Genomic DNA, 12,105 nt, shown 5'->3' with positions numbered 1-12,105 from the left:
TGATTGATGTTTAAATATTTAAGTACATACATACATACATATGAACCTTCATTCACAGCTGAGTTTGCAAAAAGTTCTGTTTTCAGTTCCATTACCATCTCCATACAGACTTGGGGAGATTATGAGAGCTACAGCCCCCCCAAAAGGTAGCTTTTGCAAACTCTAAATCTGGTTCACAAAAACTGGTGCATAAAAGGTGGAAATGGAAGGGAGGTGGGGGAAGAATCCATTACCAACAAAATGCCACAAATTTGTAAAACCAATACACACACAGCAGGGTCAAAACTGCACTTTAAGAGCAATGCTGCTGGGGGATTCTGGGAGTTTGCAGTGCCAACAAAGAAACATTTTCAAGCTCTGCCACTTTCTTACAGCCACCTGCCTGGACTCACAGGGCAGGAAAAAGCAGTCCTCCAAATATTAAATATTCATTGCTAAAGTATCAATCGTTAATATTGTGGTTGAAGGCTTTCATAGCCGGCATCCATAGTTTTCTGTGGGTTTTCAGGCTATGTGTCCATGTTCTAGAAGAGTTAATTCCTGACATTATGCCAGCATCTGTGGCTGACATCCTAAGAGAACGCTGGCATGGAAGAGAGTAGGGTTTTATATATATATATACACACACACACACACACACACACACACACACACACACTTCCATGCCAGCATTCTCTGAAGATGCCAGCCGCAGATGCTGGCGAAACATCAGGAATAAACTCTTCTAGAATATGGCCACAGAGCTCCAAAACCCACCAAAAACTATTATTAATATTACAACTACAATTATTAATAAGACTAATAGTCACTGCTTCTAGGAAGGCAGTCCTTTCCAAGGATGCTGTGTATAAAGGACAGGCTGTTTAATTGCAGGGTAATCAATATTCTTGGCCTCTGAAGCCACCAGAACAAACATTAATTTCTATATATTGAGGGAGGTGGCACATGGATGAGAGATAGCATGTGCCCCCAAACATTACAAGATGGATTCCCTTCCCAGGCCATTTCCATGCACCCAATCCCTCATTGTGAGCAACTGTTCCCCAAGACCAGGGCTTCCACTCGCCAAAATATTTGGGCTGCAATACAACTCTGTTCTCCCCCCGCACCCTATATTTGCCTCCCACCCGCCCCCTTCTCACAATGATAAATACCTCTGGGTAGGGTAGAGCGGAGGCTACGCGTGCTGGGAGGTTGGGGGGTGCTTGTGTGAGGGTGGGTGCCACAATGGGAAAATACCAGGGGCCAAAGCCATGCGCAAGCACACACATGCACAAGTATGTACGAAAGAGACAGAGAGACCCACAATGAACAGCTACACACTAATGCTCAGGCTACAGGTAGTGTTGTGGCTGGCACACAACCAGCAAGGGGACTGTGGAGAGACCCAACTCCTTGAAAAAAGAAATTGCACTCCTCCTTTTGTATTTCTGATCTTGCACTATTCGTTTTTCCCCACTGGTATTGGGACCATCCTCTTGCGCAATTTGTGTTGCACAGTTCCCTTTGCATTGTTAATCTCACACAAATCCTTCTGCACCATTGATCTTTCGCTCCTCTTCTTGCACAGTTGATCATGGATTCTTCCTTTTGCACTGTTGATCTTGAACTATTCATTTTTTTCTTATTGCACTTGAGCTATTCCTTTTGTTCTACTAGTCTTGCTATATTCCTCTTGCACCATTGATTGTGCACTATTCCTCTTGCACGGCTGATCGTGCTCTATTCCTTTTGCAGAGTGGATCTTGAACTATTAATTTCCCCCTATTCATCATGGACACTCTGTTAATCTCGCAGTATCCCTTTTCGCTGTGGTGGTGATCTTCCACTATTCCTTTTCCCCTGTTGATCATGCACTATTCCTTTTGCACCGTGAACCTTGAACTGTTCATTTCCCCTCTATTGATCTTGGAGTACTCTTTTTGCACTGTTAATCTTGCACTATTCCTTTTTGCATTGGCAATCTTGTACCATTCCTTTTTCCATTGACGATTGTACACGATTCCTTTTGTATGGCTAATCTTGCACTATTCCTCTTCCCTCTTGAACTCACACCATTCCTTTTTTGCTCTGTCCATCTTCCACAATTCCTTTTGCACTGTTTCTTTTGCTAAAAGGCCTCCTTCCAAAACTCTTACAGAGGCATCTCAGGTGGGAGCACTTTTGTGGGAGAAGGGAATGTGGAATCAATCAAGGAGCTAAGGCAATAACACTGCAGCAACAGCCACTTGTGCGAATGCTCTCTGACCCAGGTCAGAGGAAGGTAAAGCAGGATCATGCTGAAGAACAGGTTTTGCCACAAGCTGTCTTCCATGGAGACAAATTCTCTGTTGGGGAAGAATTCCAGCCAGGATGTCTTTGCTTGTGCACACATGTGTGTATGTGTGTGTTGTCTGTCCTGGCCTAACAGACACATGTAACTCCCTAATAAGCAATTAGCATGCAAAGAAATGGACAGAAATGCCACATTCACCCTAGACACATGTACTGGTGCACACCAAAGATATACAGAGACACCCAAATACACACCCTGAGCACTAACTATGCAACCCACCAAGTGCTGTGAAACATGACAAGGACTCTCATGGCACGTGTTTGCTCCTTCACACACCCACACTCTCTATCTCACGTATATCTGCCACACGTACATCTAGTACTGCGGCTGGACATTTCTGAGCAGACGTCTCCAACCCAGATCCTAGAAGTAGACACCAACAAAGTAGAAACCTACTTTGACAACTGCTCACCTGCAGAGGAGCCTTGTGCTATTAAAATGGATCTGCAATTTGTTTTTTTAACAAAATGAAAATGTACATTTTTAAACAAAATGAAATATAGATTTTAAAAAAAAATCAATGCACTATATCAGCAACAAAGATATGCATTGTGTGGGTCTCTCCTTCCTAAGAATTGGGGTTGTGTACCCTATCCAAGAAACACTGAACTGCCACTACACAAGAGGTGAAGTCTCGTGCGCACATGATGTGCAACAGACAAAAAACACACTTCACTCCAGCATACACACGCACACAGCAACACACAGCTAGGTTGGCGGCCATGACAACCACTGCCGCCTTGATGAGAAGATGGGACACACACATACACCGGTGGTGAAATGCGCACACGCACAGGGAAGCCTTTGCACGCACAAAGAAGGATCCCACCCACACTTACGCAACTGGGGGGACATGCGCTCCCGGAGATGGTCTCCGTCCTGTAGGCCCACAAGTGAAGATGGAAACACACACGCACACAAATATATGTACAAGGAAATACTCCCCCTCCTTGGTGACATCCACACACTTGTGGGGCAAGCAGGAACACTGGACACACACACGTACATGGGGCTTAGGGGGACGGTACGAGGTTTGCATGGGCCACAAGTGGGTGGGTGGGTGCAGGTGTGGCAGGGGCGGGCGTGGGGCCAGGTGCAACAGCGGCGGCAGGACGGTGTCCCCTCTCCTGGCCGGGGCACCCGCGCCCCCCCTTCCTACCTTCATGGGGGAGATGTGGGAGTGAGACACGTAGCCGTGGACGCTCTCGATCTGGGATAGGTTCTTCTCCGCCACGTGGACCAGCTCAGGGGCCTTTACCTGGTTGGGGAGGTGGGCAGGGCTGTGCTCCAGCGGGGGACTGTCTTCATCTTGGTAACGATATTTCTGAAAGGGAAGAGGCAGAGGGTCAAGAGCTCTGTGGACATGGAAGGCTCTCTGGTGGGCCTCGTGCCAGGATCCGCACCCAAGACTCGGGAAGACCCCTGAGACCAGGCTCACCTGCTCTGCCTCACCTGGGCTTTCCTGCCCAGCATCTTCTGCAAAAGGAAGCCCCTTAGACAAAGAGAACCATTTATTCCACCTGGGGAGAAAGATGACTTTTTTTTCAGGACTGCAGGTCCCAGAATCCCCCAAACCAGCATGTCCAGCATAGTTAAGGATGCCAGAGCAAAACTGGAAAGGGCTCCTGTAACTTTAATGGTTCTGTAGGGAAAAGTTTGGCTTCTTACTTGGTTTGCAGAAGAAGCAACACTTAGTGGAATAAACACCCTCCCCTAAAACCCCTTCATTTATTCTTCAGAGTCCTTCTCAAAATGGCAACTGGAAATTACGCCACGCACCATTTTGAGAGGGACTCTGACCAAAACTGAGGTATTTGGGGGCGAGGCTCTGGGTACATGATGGATTGGGTATTGGGTGGGAGCATTTTGTGAATGTTGGCATGTTTTGGAGTCTTTCTGGGAAGTTTTCAGCAGAAAATTGCCTAAAAATCACTTCCGTTTTTTAAGAAAAGAAAATGGAGGTTGGGGGGCTGGTGGGGGGTGTCAGAGGCCACGAAAATGGGCTTCTAGGGGCCACACATTGCCTACAGGCTGCATTTTATCCAGTCTGGACTTCATGCATCCCTACACCTAAAGTGGCATAGAAAAAAATAAAACAACAATAAAACACAGTAGGTAATCATAGTATAACATAGAGATATTTTTAAAAATTCAATTACCAGGTTATGGCATCACCTTTCTTTCCTCTCAACTGACTCACATTTTCCCCCTTTCAAGGGCTGTAGGGTTTTTTCCTACACTAAAGAACCAGTACAACATCTCACCAGGTCACTCTCGCACCCATCAGCCCCACAGAGGGACGGGTTTGAATTGGAACCATTTGTGGATCATAAATCCCAGAATCTCATGTTGCCTTGGATTCTGGGACATGTCATGCAAAGAAAAAGTATCCATCCACCCACCCATCATAAGCTTTGGTTTGATGGCCAGAACCCAGTGCCAGGAACTACAGAAGCCAAGAGTACCTCGAGTGCATGTGCAGAGAGTCTGTCCCTAAGGTAAAAATAACCGTGTGCTTCTCTCCTAAAAATGGGGAAAGATCCTCTGTTTTATTATTATTTTTTTGGACTGCAACAATGAAAACATTAGTCATGGGCATCCTGGAGGATATGGTCTATTAAAGTCCACACTAGTCAAATTTGATCATCGCACATCCCTCCATCCTTTGCAATACCTAATATCCATTGCATGCAAGGTTGGCAGAACAGGACTGCCCCAGGCCCTGATACTTTGGGATGCCACCTTGTGATGTTATGGGGGATCCCCTTGGTGACATCACACAGGTGATGTACAAAGGGTAGCCACTGGTGATGTCATTAAGTAGGATATCTTAACCCTGGGCCGCAGTTGCATACAAGATGCTATTCACATCAGAAACACCAAGTCTAACAAATGAGAAACATACATAAGAGGACATTCATTGTCTTACATTACGATCAGTTATGCTTCTTTAGACCAAATTAAACAACCTTTCACTCACCAAGATCACACAATTGTGCCAAGCCTTTGCTATTTTCTGCAAGTAGTATGGTGTCATCTGCGTGGCTTAAATTGTTGAAGTCTCTTCCTCTAATTTTTGCACCCCTCCAAATCTAATCCTGCTGTACATATATTTTCTGCACATAAATTAAACAGACAGGATGATAAAATGCAGCCTTTCCTGATCCCTTTTTTCAACTGGGAAGCATTCCTTTTCTCCATGTTCTGTCCTAACAGTAGCCTCTTGTCCTGAGGACGGATTACGCATCAGGATAATAAAATGTTGTGGTGCACTCATTTTGGTCTTTCAACCGGAGACAACAAAATAATCCAGGTCTAACACAAGGGTCCTTTCACATGACACAATTATAGCACTACGTTCCTGCTTTTCTTGCCATGGCAATATGCTACCCAACCCTGGGATTTGCATTTTAGGGAGGAATGTTAGATTCTTTACCAAAGAGCTCCTCTATTCCATCCCAAAACTGCAAATCCCAGGATGCCAGAGGGTGCAGCATGGCAATCCAAGTGGAAGCTAAAGGTGCATCTTGGATTTATTTACGGGATTTATAGCCTGCCTTTCTCCCAAAATGGATTCAAGGCAGCTACATCTGCATTTACACTGCAGAAATAGTGCCATTTGACAACAGTTTGAGTCTTTGGACTGCGGCTCTGAAGACCAGGGTTCAATTTCCTGCTCAGTCATGGAAACCCAGTGGGGGACCTAAGGCAAGTCATACTCTCTCAGCCTCAGGGGAAGTCAAGGGAAAGCCTTTTATGAACAAAGCTTGCCAGGTAACTCCTATGATAAGTTTGCCTTAGGGGTGCCCTAAGTCAGAAACTACTTGAAGGCACACAACAACGAGTGCTGTAGCTCCAGCCTATGGAATCCTGGGATTTGCAGTTTTATAAGCATTCTCTGCCAAAGAGTGCTAGTGTCTCATCAAACTACAAAACCCCAGATTTTGTAGGATGGAGCCATGGCCATCAAAGCGGTGCCAAACCACATTATTCCTACAGTGCCGGTGCACCCACAGTGCTCTAAGTGTGGAGTGTGTAGGTTTGTTGTGTGAAAGGGCCCAGGATTGTGGGAACATTAAGTGGAAGGCACCTGGTTGGGAGATGTGCCTCCTCCTTTCTCTCCGAGATGCTCCAAAGGAAGAGGAAAGACTATCCTTATTACGGCTGATGCCTCATTGCTCAAACCTCCAGAGCAAAGGAGTCACCGAAGCTTGGAAGAACACGGTCCAACTGGGAGTTTTAAAAAGGCACATCTTGCCTGGAAACTGGGAGCAACAGGAGGAGGAAGGAGCTGGCAGGGGAAAAAGAGTAAAGAGGTCTGCAAAATTAATTTATCCCCAAGTTCTGGCTTTAAAACAGCAGAATGGCAGGGCAAAAATCCAGTTTCTACCACAATCCCATTTTCTTCAAAGGGACATTTCATAGAATCCTAGAATTGGAAGGGATCTCCAAGGGTCATCCAGTCCAACTCCATTCTGCCATGCAAGAAGTCACTGCCAGAGCTCTCCTTGTGACAGATGGGCCTCCAGCCCTCAGCTTAAAAACCTCCAACCGGTTGGGTTGGAACAAGAATTAAACAGAAGAGATCTCCTGGGATCTTCAGTTTAAGGAGCAATGTTTAGCTTCTCAACCAAAGAGCTCCTCTGTTCCCTCCCTAAACTGCAAATTCCAGGATCCCAGCCATAGCAGTCCAAGCGGAAGCCAAAGGTTCATCTGGGATTTATTTATGGGATTTATAGCCTGCCTTTCTCCCAATATGGAATTCAAAGAATCTGCAGTTCTGCAACAAGACTGCAGAAACAATGCTGTTGGAGTGTTAAGACTATGACTATCGAGACCAGGGTTCGATTCCCAGCTCCGCAATGAAACCCAGTGGGTGGCCTTGGGCAAGTCACACTCTCAGAAGACTAGCCTGGCTCCCTCTTTTCTTTCTTCTCCTTTTGCCACCAAGTCAAATCTTTCCTATCCTAATAGGCTTTTTAAGATGGGTTTTTCATGCTGCTCTGCCCTGTTGCCTCCGTTGTTTGGGTTGTTTTTCATATCTTGATTTAAAAGGAATTTTAAATGGGGTTTAATTCTACAGATTGATTGCTCTTCAAAATGACCCCCCCCACATATGTACTGTGAGAGCCAACATGGTTTGAATGTTGAACTATGACCTCTGGAGTTCAAGGTTCAAATCATTGCTCCAGCATGAAAACCCACTGGCTGATAAATAGAGTAATAACAACAATAATAAATAGTATAAAAATAATAACAATGAAAAAACCATCTTGAAAGAGCTGGTATGGAGTAGTGGTCTGAGTGCTGGACTAGTGATCTAGGAGACCAGAGTTCAAATCCCCATTTGACTCACTTGGTGACCTTAGCCATCCCACTCTCTCAGCTCAGACCCTCCAAATGTCCTGATCTGGCTGCTATTATTATTATTATTATTATTATTATTATTATTATTATTATTATTATATCCCACCCTTTCCCCGAAACTTGGACTCAGGTGACTCACAATATTAAAAAAAGAGTACAATGGAAAACATACAAAAACAGGTACATTAAAATAGAATTACAGTCGCCTCTCCAAGTCCGCAGACTTAAAAATCCACAGAGAGGCAACCGCCATTAAACTCAATGGGGCACGCACCCCATTCAAGCCTATGGGGTTTGAATATGTGCTAGTTTTGGAACTTGTAGGGGTGTCTGGAATGGATTCCCCACATGTTCCAAGGAGCAACTGTAAATTAAAACAAAGTTAATATTAAAACAAATTACATGTTAAAAGAATAAAATACAGTTAAAAAGGTAAAAATGTTTAACGTTTGGGAGCAACACTCCCAATTACTCCTCTGTTTTCCCAGGTTTTCAGCTGTTTCTCTCTCCTCCCGCTCCCCCTCTTTGTCCACAGCTTACTTCATTTGCTGCAAAATGAATTCAAAATGCAAAGATAATTTACAATGCATTAATTCAGAAGGGGGAAAAGGAGAGGAAAGAGAAGAATCTCGCCCTTCCCAGTTGACTCAGGCAAAAGCAAACTGCTGCATCGTCTCCTAGCTTGTCTGTTCTTCTTCATTAATAACTTTTTGCCCCTCTGACAACACTCTCATGTTGAAAGACCTGTCAACCCAGGAGTAGAACAATGGCAAACCTTCTCTGAAGAAACGTAATCGAGATAAAAACGTGTGATCATTAAGGTCACTTTAGAGTCTCCGTAAGTCGGATATGTTCCCATCTTAAAAGCCATGGCCACAGCGATCACAGCTACAACAGAGGCCACTCTGAATGCCGATATTGGAGAAAAGCAGGATATAAATGAATTAAACGATAATAAAATAACCTAACAGTGAGGAATGAGGGAGAGTGAACAGCAGGACACTTGTGACATGACATTATTCAAATGGTTATTAAATATCTAAGTCACATTTCACCTACAGTAGTAGATGTTTGGAACGCTGGGAGACCAGGGTTCGAATTCTAGCTCAACAATGAAAAATCACTGGGTGAGCTTGGAGAAGTCACACTCTCTCAGCCTCAGAGGAAGGCAATGGCAAATCTCCTCTGAACCAATCTTGCCAAGAAAACTCCATCATAAGTTTGCCTTAGGGTCAAACTTATAATAAACGCACACAACAACAACAACAACAACAACAACAACAACAAAGTAGATTTCAAGGCAAAGGTGGGCACTGGGTGACCCTTGGGCAAGCCACACTCTCTCAGCCTCAAAGCCTGACAAAAGCGACTCCTCTCTGAACAAACCTTGCACAGAAAATCCCCTTTGAGCCAATCTTGCTAGGGTTGCCATAAATTGGAAATAACTTGAGGACGCACAAGAACAACTTGCTTCTAGACAGAAGGTGACTGTGTAGCAGAATGGAGGGTGAACCCTGGAAATCATAGCAAGCTGCTCCTCTGTTCAAGGGAAATTCAGCCCAATATGGGGGTATCAAAGGGGAATAAAGCTCCGGAGGGTCGCTGGGGCTGGGGTGAAGGATGACCGTGAATGCGGGGAAATCCGCAAATCAAAAAATATTCTTTTTACCCAAAAGAACACATATCTAGGAATCTGCAGGTCCTCCAGTGCAACTCTGTGGTCAACATCTGCCAGACATTGATCACAGAATCATGCTGGAAGACCTACAAATGCCTAGAGAAGTGTTTTCTCTAAGAACCTCTAGGTTCTCCAATACAACTCTATGGTCAATTTCCAGCAGAATTGTACTGGAAGATTAAGGAGATTATCGCATGGAGAAATGCTACGGCGATAGATGTGGAATTGTAAAGACGAAACCAGGTTTTATCGCATGTGCCATGCGAGTGCAACCCATCTGCATCCTGCACCTCAGCCACGTTTTTGCCGTGGTTTTTTCAGAAACAGCAGACTCCAGTTTTTGAAAATCAGCCAGATAAGCATGGGTTAGGTCTGGGATGCAGACAGGTTGCATTCACCTGGCTGCCACCACATGTGATAAAACCCTGTTTCACATCTATCCCAGCAGCATTTATCCATGTGAGAAACTCCTTAGAGATTCCTAGAGATAACATATTAATCAAAATTGCAAATAATCAAAGCCGCAAAAGTCAAAGCCGCAAATGTGGAGGGCCAGCTGTATGTTGTCTTATCTCCACCACCAAAATGTCCCTGATGCAAAAACATGGAGGCTTCTTGAGGGATTTATTGTCCTCTGCCTCCAAAGAGGCCTGTGACCTCACTGGAATGGAGACAAACTGGATTGCAAAAGAGGGGTCCCTTTTGAGATGCAAAGGGACTTTAAATTCCCTGGGCTTTTGAAAATCTCCCTATTGCAAAATATATCCTCCCCAGCATAACATCTTTACTAAGGACTGAAACAACATGCAAGTATATCTGACTAACATCTCCAATTGTGTTTTTTCCTCCTGTTAACATTTTGCCTGAAGAAGCCCATGGAGCTTCGAAAGCTTGCAACAAGTATATTGTGCATAAAGAGATTGCTGGTGGATTTGGGTTTGTACATTGTCTTGTTACTTTTTCAAGCAATTATAGGTAAAGATTATTTATATTATCTTTTGTTTTTGACCTTTCAGTTCCATTATTTCAACACCTTTGGGTTCAAAAGGTGACACTCAGATCATCACATAGAGAATGTGATAGAGACTTTATGGTCTGGTGGGCCACAAAGTGGCACTCTGGACACAATGGGTTGTCCCTGGATAGGACACGGAGGTTGCATCAAGAAGGAGGCAAACGCAAGGGGGTTTTGCAGATCTGACAGAGCGCATGAAACCTTGTGAGCAAAGTGCTTAGCACAGAGGTTTCGTCCTTTCATTCCTCAACAAACCTGCAAAGGAAGCCAACGCAAGCAGAAATGCGCCCAGCAAGGCCAGCATGCTGAAAAGTGATGTGCTCTGGCACAAAATGTGCACCAAGCAACACTGAACAGCAACTGCTTCCACACCAAAAAAAAGAGTCCAACATTTCTGGATCTTACAGATTGCTGTTCACACCAGCTTTAGATAAAGACATTTATCTTTTTAAATTGTATTTTAATCTTTTAATAATCAATTCAATTATTATTATTATTATTACATTTATTTATATCCAGCCCTTTCCCCAAAACTGGGACTCAGAATGACTTACAAGATTAAAAACAGTACAATTTAAAACACAGAAAAGTGTTATATTAAAACAGAGTTAAATTATTACGATATTACAAAAATGCAGGATATATTAATAATAATACACCCTCAAGGGGCCTAAGGTTGGGGCTGCTTTATTCCTTCACAACAAGCCACTCAATATCTGTTCATTTCACTAATGTACAGGTGCAGCAAGAAGGAGCAAGTGAAAAGGCCCAAAGAGTCGGTGCTGGCCTTGCGATTGACACCTGGTCCCCCAAATAACCAAAAGTCACCAGATCCTGGCTGGTCTTAGAAGCTAAGCAGGGTCAGCCCTGGCTATTCCTTGAATGGGAGACTGCCAACAAATCCCAAGTGCTATTATAGGTTGTATTTCAGAGGAAGGAACTAGCAAAACCATCTCTTGATGATTCCTTGCCTAAGAAAACCCTATGAAATTCCTGGAGATGCCCTAAGTTGACAGGTGACTTGAAAGTGCATACACACAGAGACCCTAAAGGCACCAGATCCTGTCTGAATGTGGAAGCTAAGCAGGGTCAGCCCTGGTTAGTCCTTGGATGGGAGACTGCCAACAGATACCAGGTGCTGTAGGCTGTATTCCATAGGAAGGGACTGGCAAATCCACCTCTGATGATCTGATGCATAAGAAAAACCTATGGAATTCTGGGAGAGATAGGAAACGCAGGGATGGGGATTGACTTGAAAAGCGTATGTTCATATCTATCTGTGTATGTGCATGTGTGTGTGTGTGTATTCTCATTTATTATACAGTGGGCTGTTGGTATCCGCTGAGGTTTGGTTCACAGACTACCCTTGGATACCAAAATCAGTGGATGCCCAAGTCCAATTAAACACAATAGCATAGTAAAATGGTGTCCTTTATATAAATGACAAGAACAAGGTTTGATTTTTGGAATACACACACACAAATGTGTCCCTCATCATTTGCTGGGGTCAGGGGCACAGGACCCCAGTGAACATGGAAAAACCGCAAATAACAAAAACACTGTGTTTTCACCTGAGAGAACACCTCTCTAGGAATCTGTAGGTCCTCCAGTGCAACTCTGTGGCCAACATCTGCCAGACATTGACCAGAAAGGCAATGGTGGCAAACCTCCTCTCAAGAAACCTAGCCAAGAAAACCCTGGGTAGGAGAT

General features: G+C 44.3%; 1 protein-coding gene across 9 annotated transcripts in view; it reads right to left on the bottom strand.

Moving 5' to 3' along the window:
* Positions 1 to 12,105, bottom strand: part of LOC149304343 (disks large homolog 4) — a 159,673-nt gene that overhangs the window by 55,712 nt on the left and 91,856 nt on the right. For 5 of the 9 annotated variants that reach the window (XM_089480535.1, XM_089480536.1, XM_089480539.1 and 2 more), the window contains one exon: positions 3,495 to 3,659. The exons of 1 other annotated variant lie outside the window; for it this stretch is intronic. In XM_089480535.1, coding sequence (XP_089336661.1) covers positions 3,495 to 3,659 — 165 coding nt within the window. The remainder of the gene's footprint in view (positions 1 to 3,494; positions 3,660 to 12,105) is intronic. 3 more of the 9 variants (XM_089480537.1, XM_089480540.1, XM_089480546.1) reach the window with 1 other exon arrangement.

The sequence above is a fragment of the Sceloporus occidentalis genome, unplaced genomic scaffold (genome assembly GCF_023333645.1).
Source record: "Sceloporus occidentalis isolate IW3139 unplaced genomic scaffold, rSceOcc1.0.p SCAF_14, whole genome shotgun sequence".
Taxonomy (NCBI): Eukaryota; Metazoa; Chordata; class Lepidosauria; order Squamata; family Phrynosomatidae; genus Sceloporus; species Sceloporus occidentalis.
This window is presented reverse-complemented; position numbering and strand designations above follow the sequence as displayed.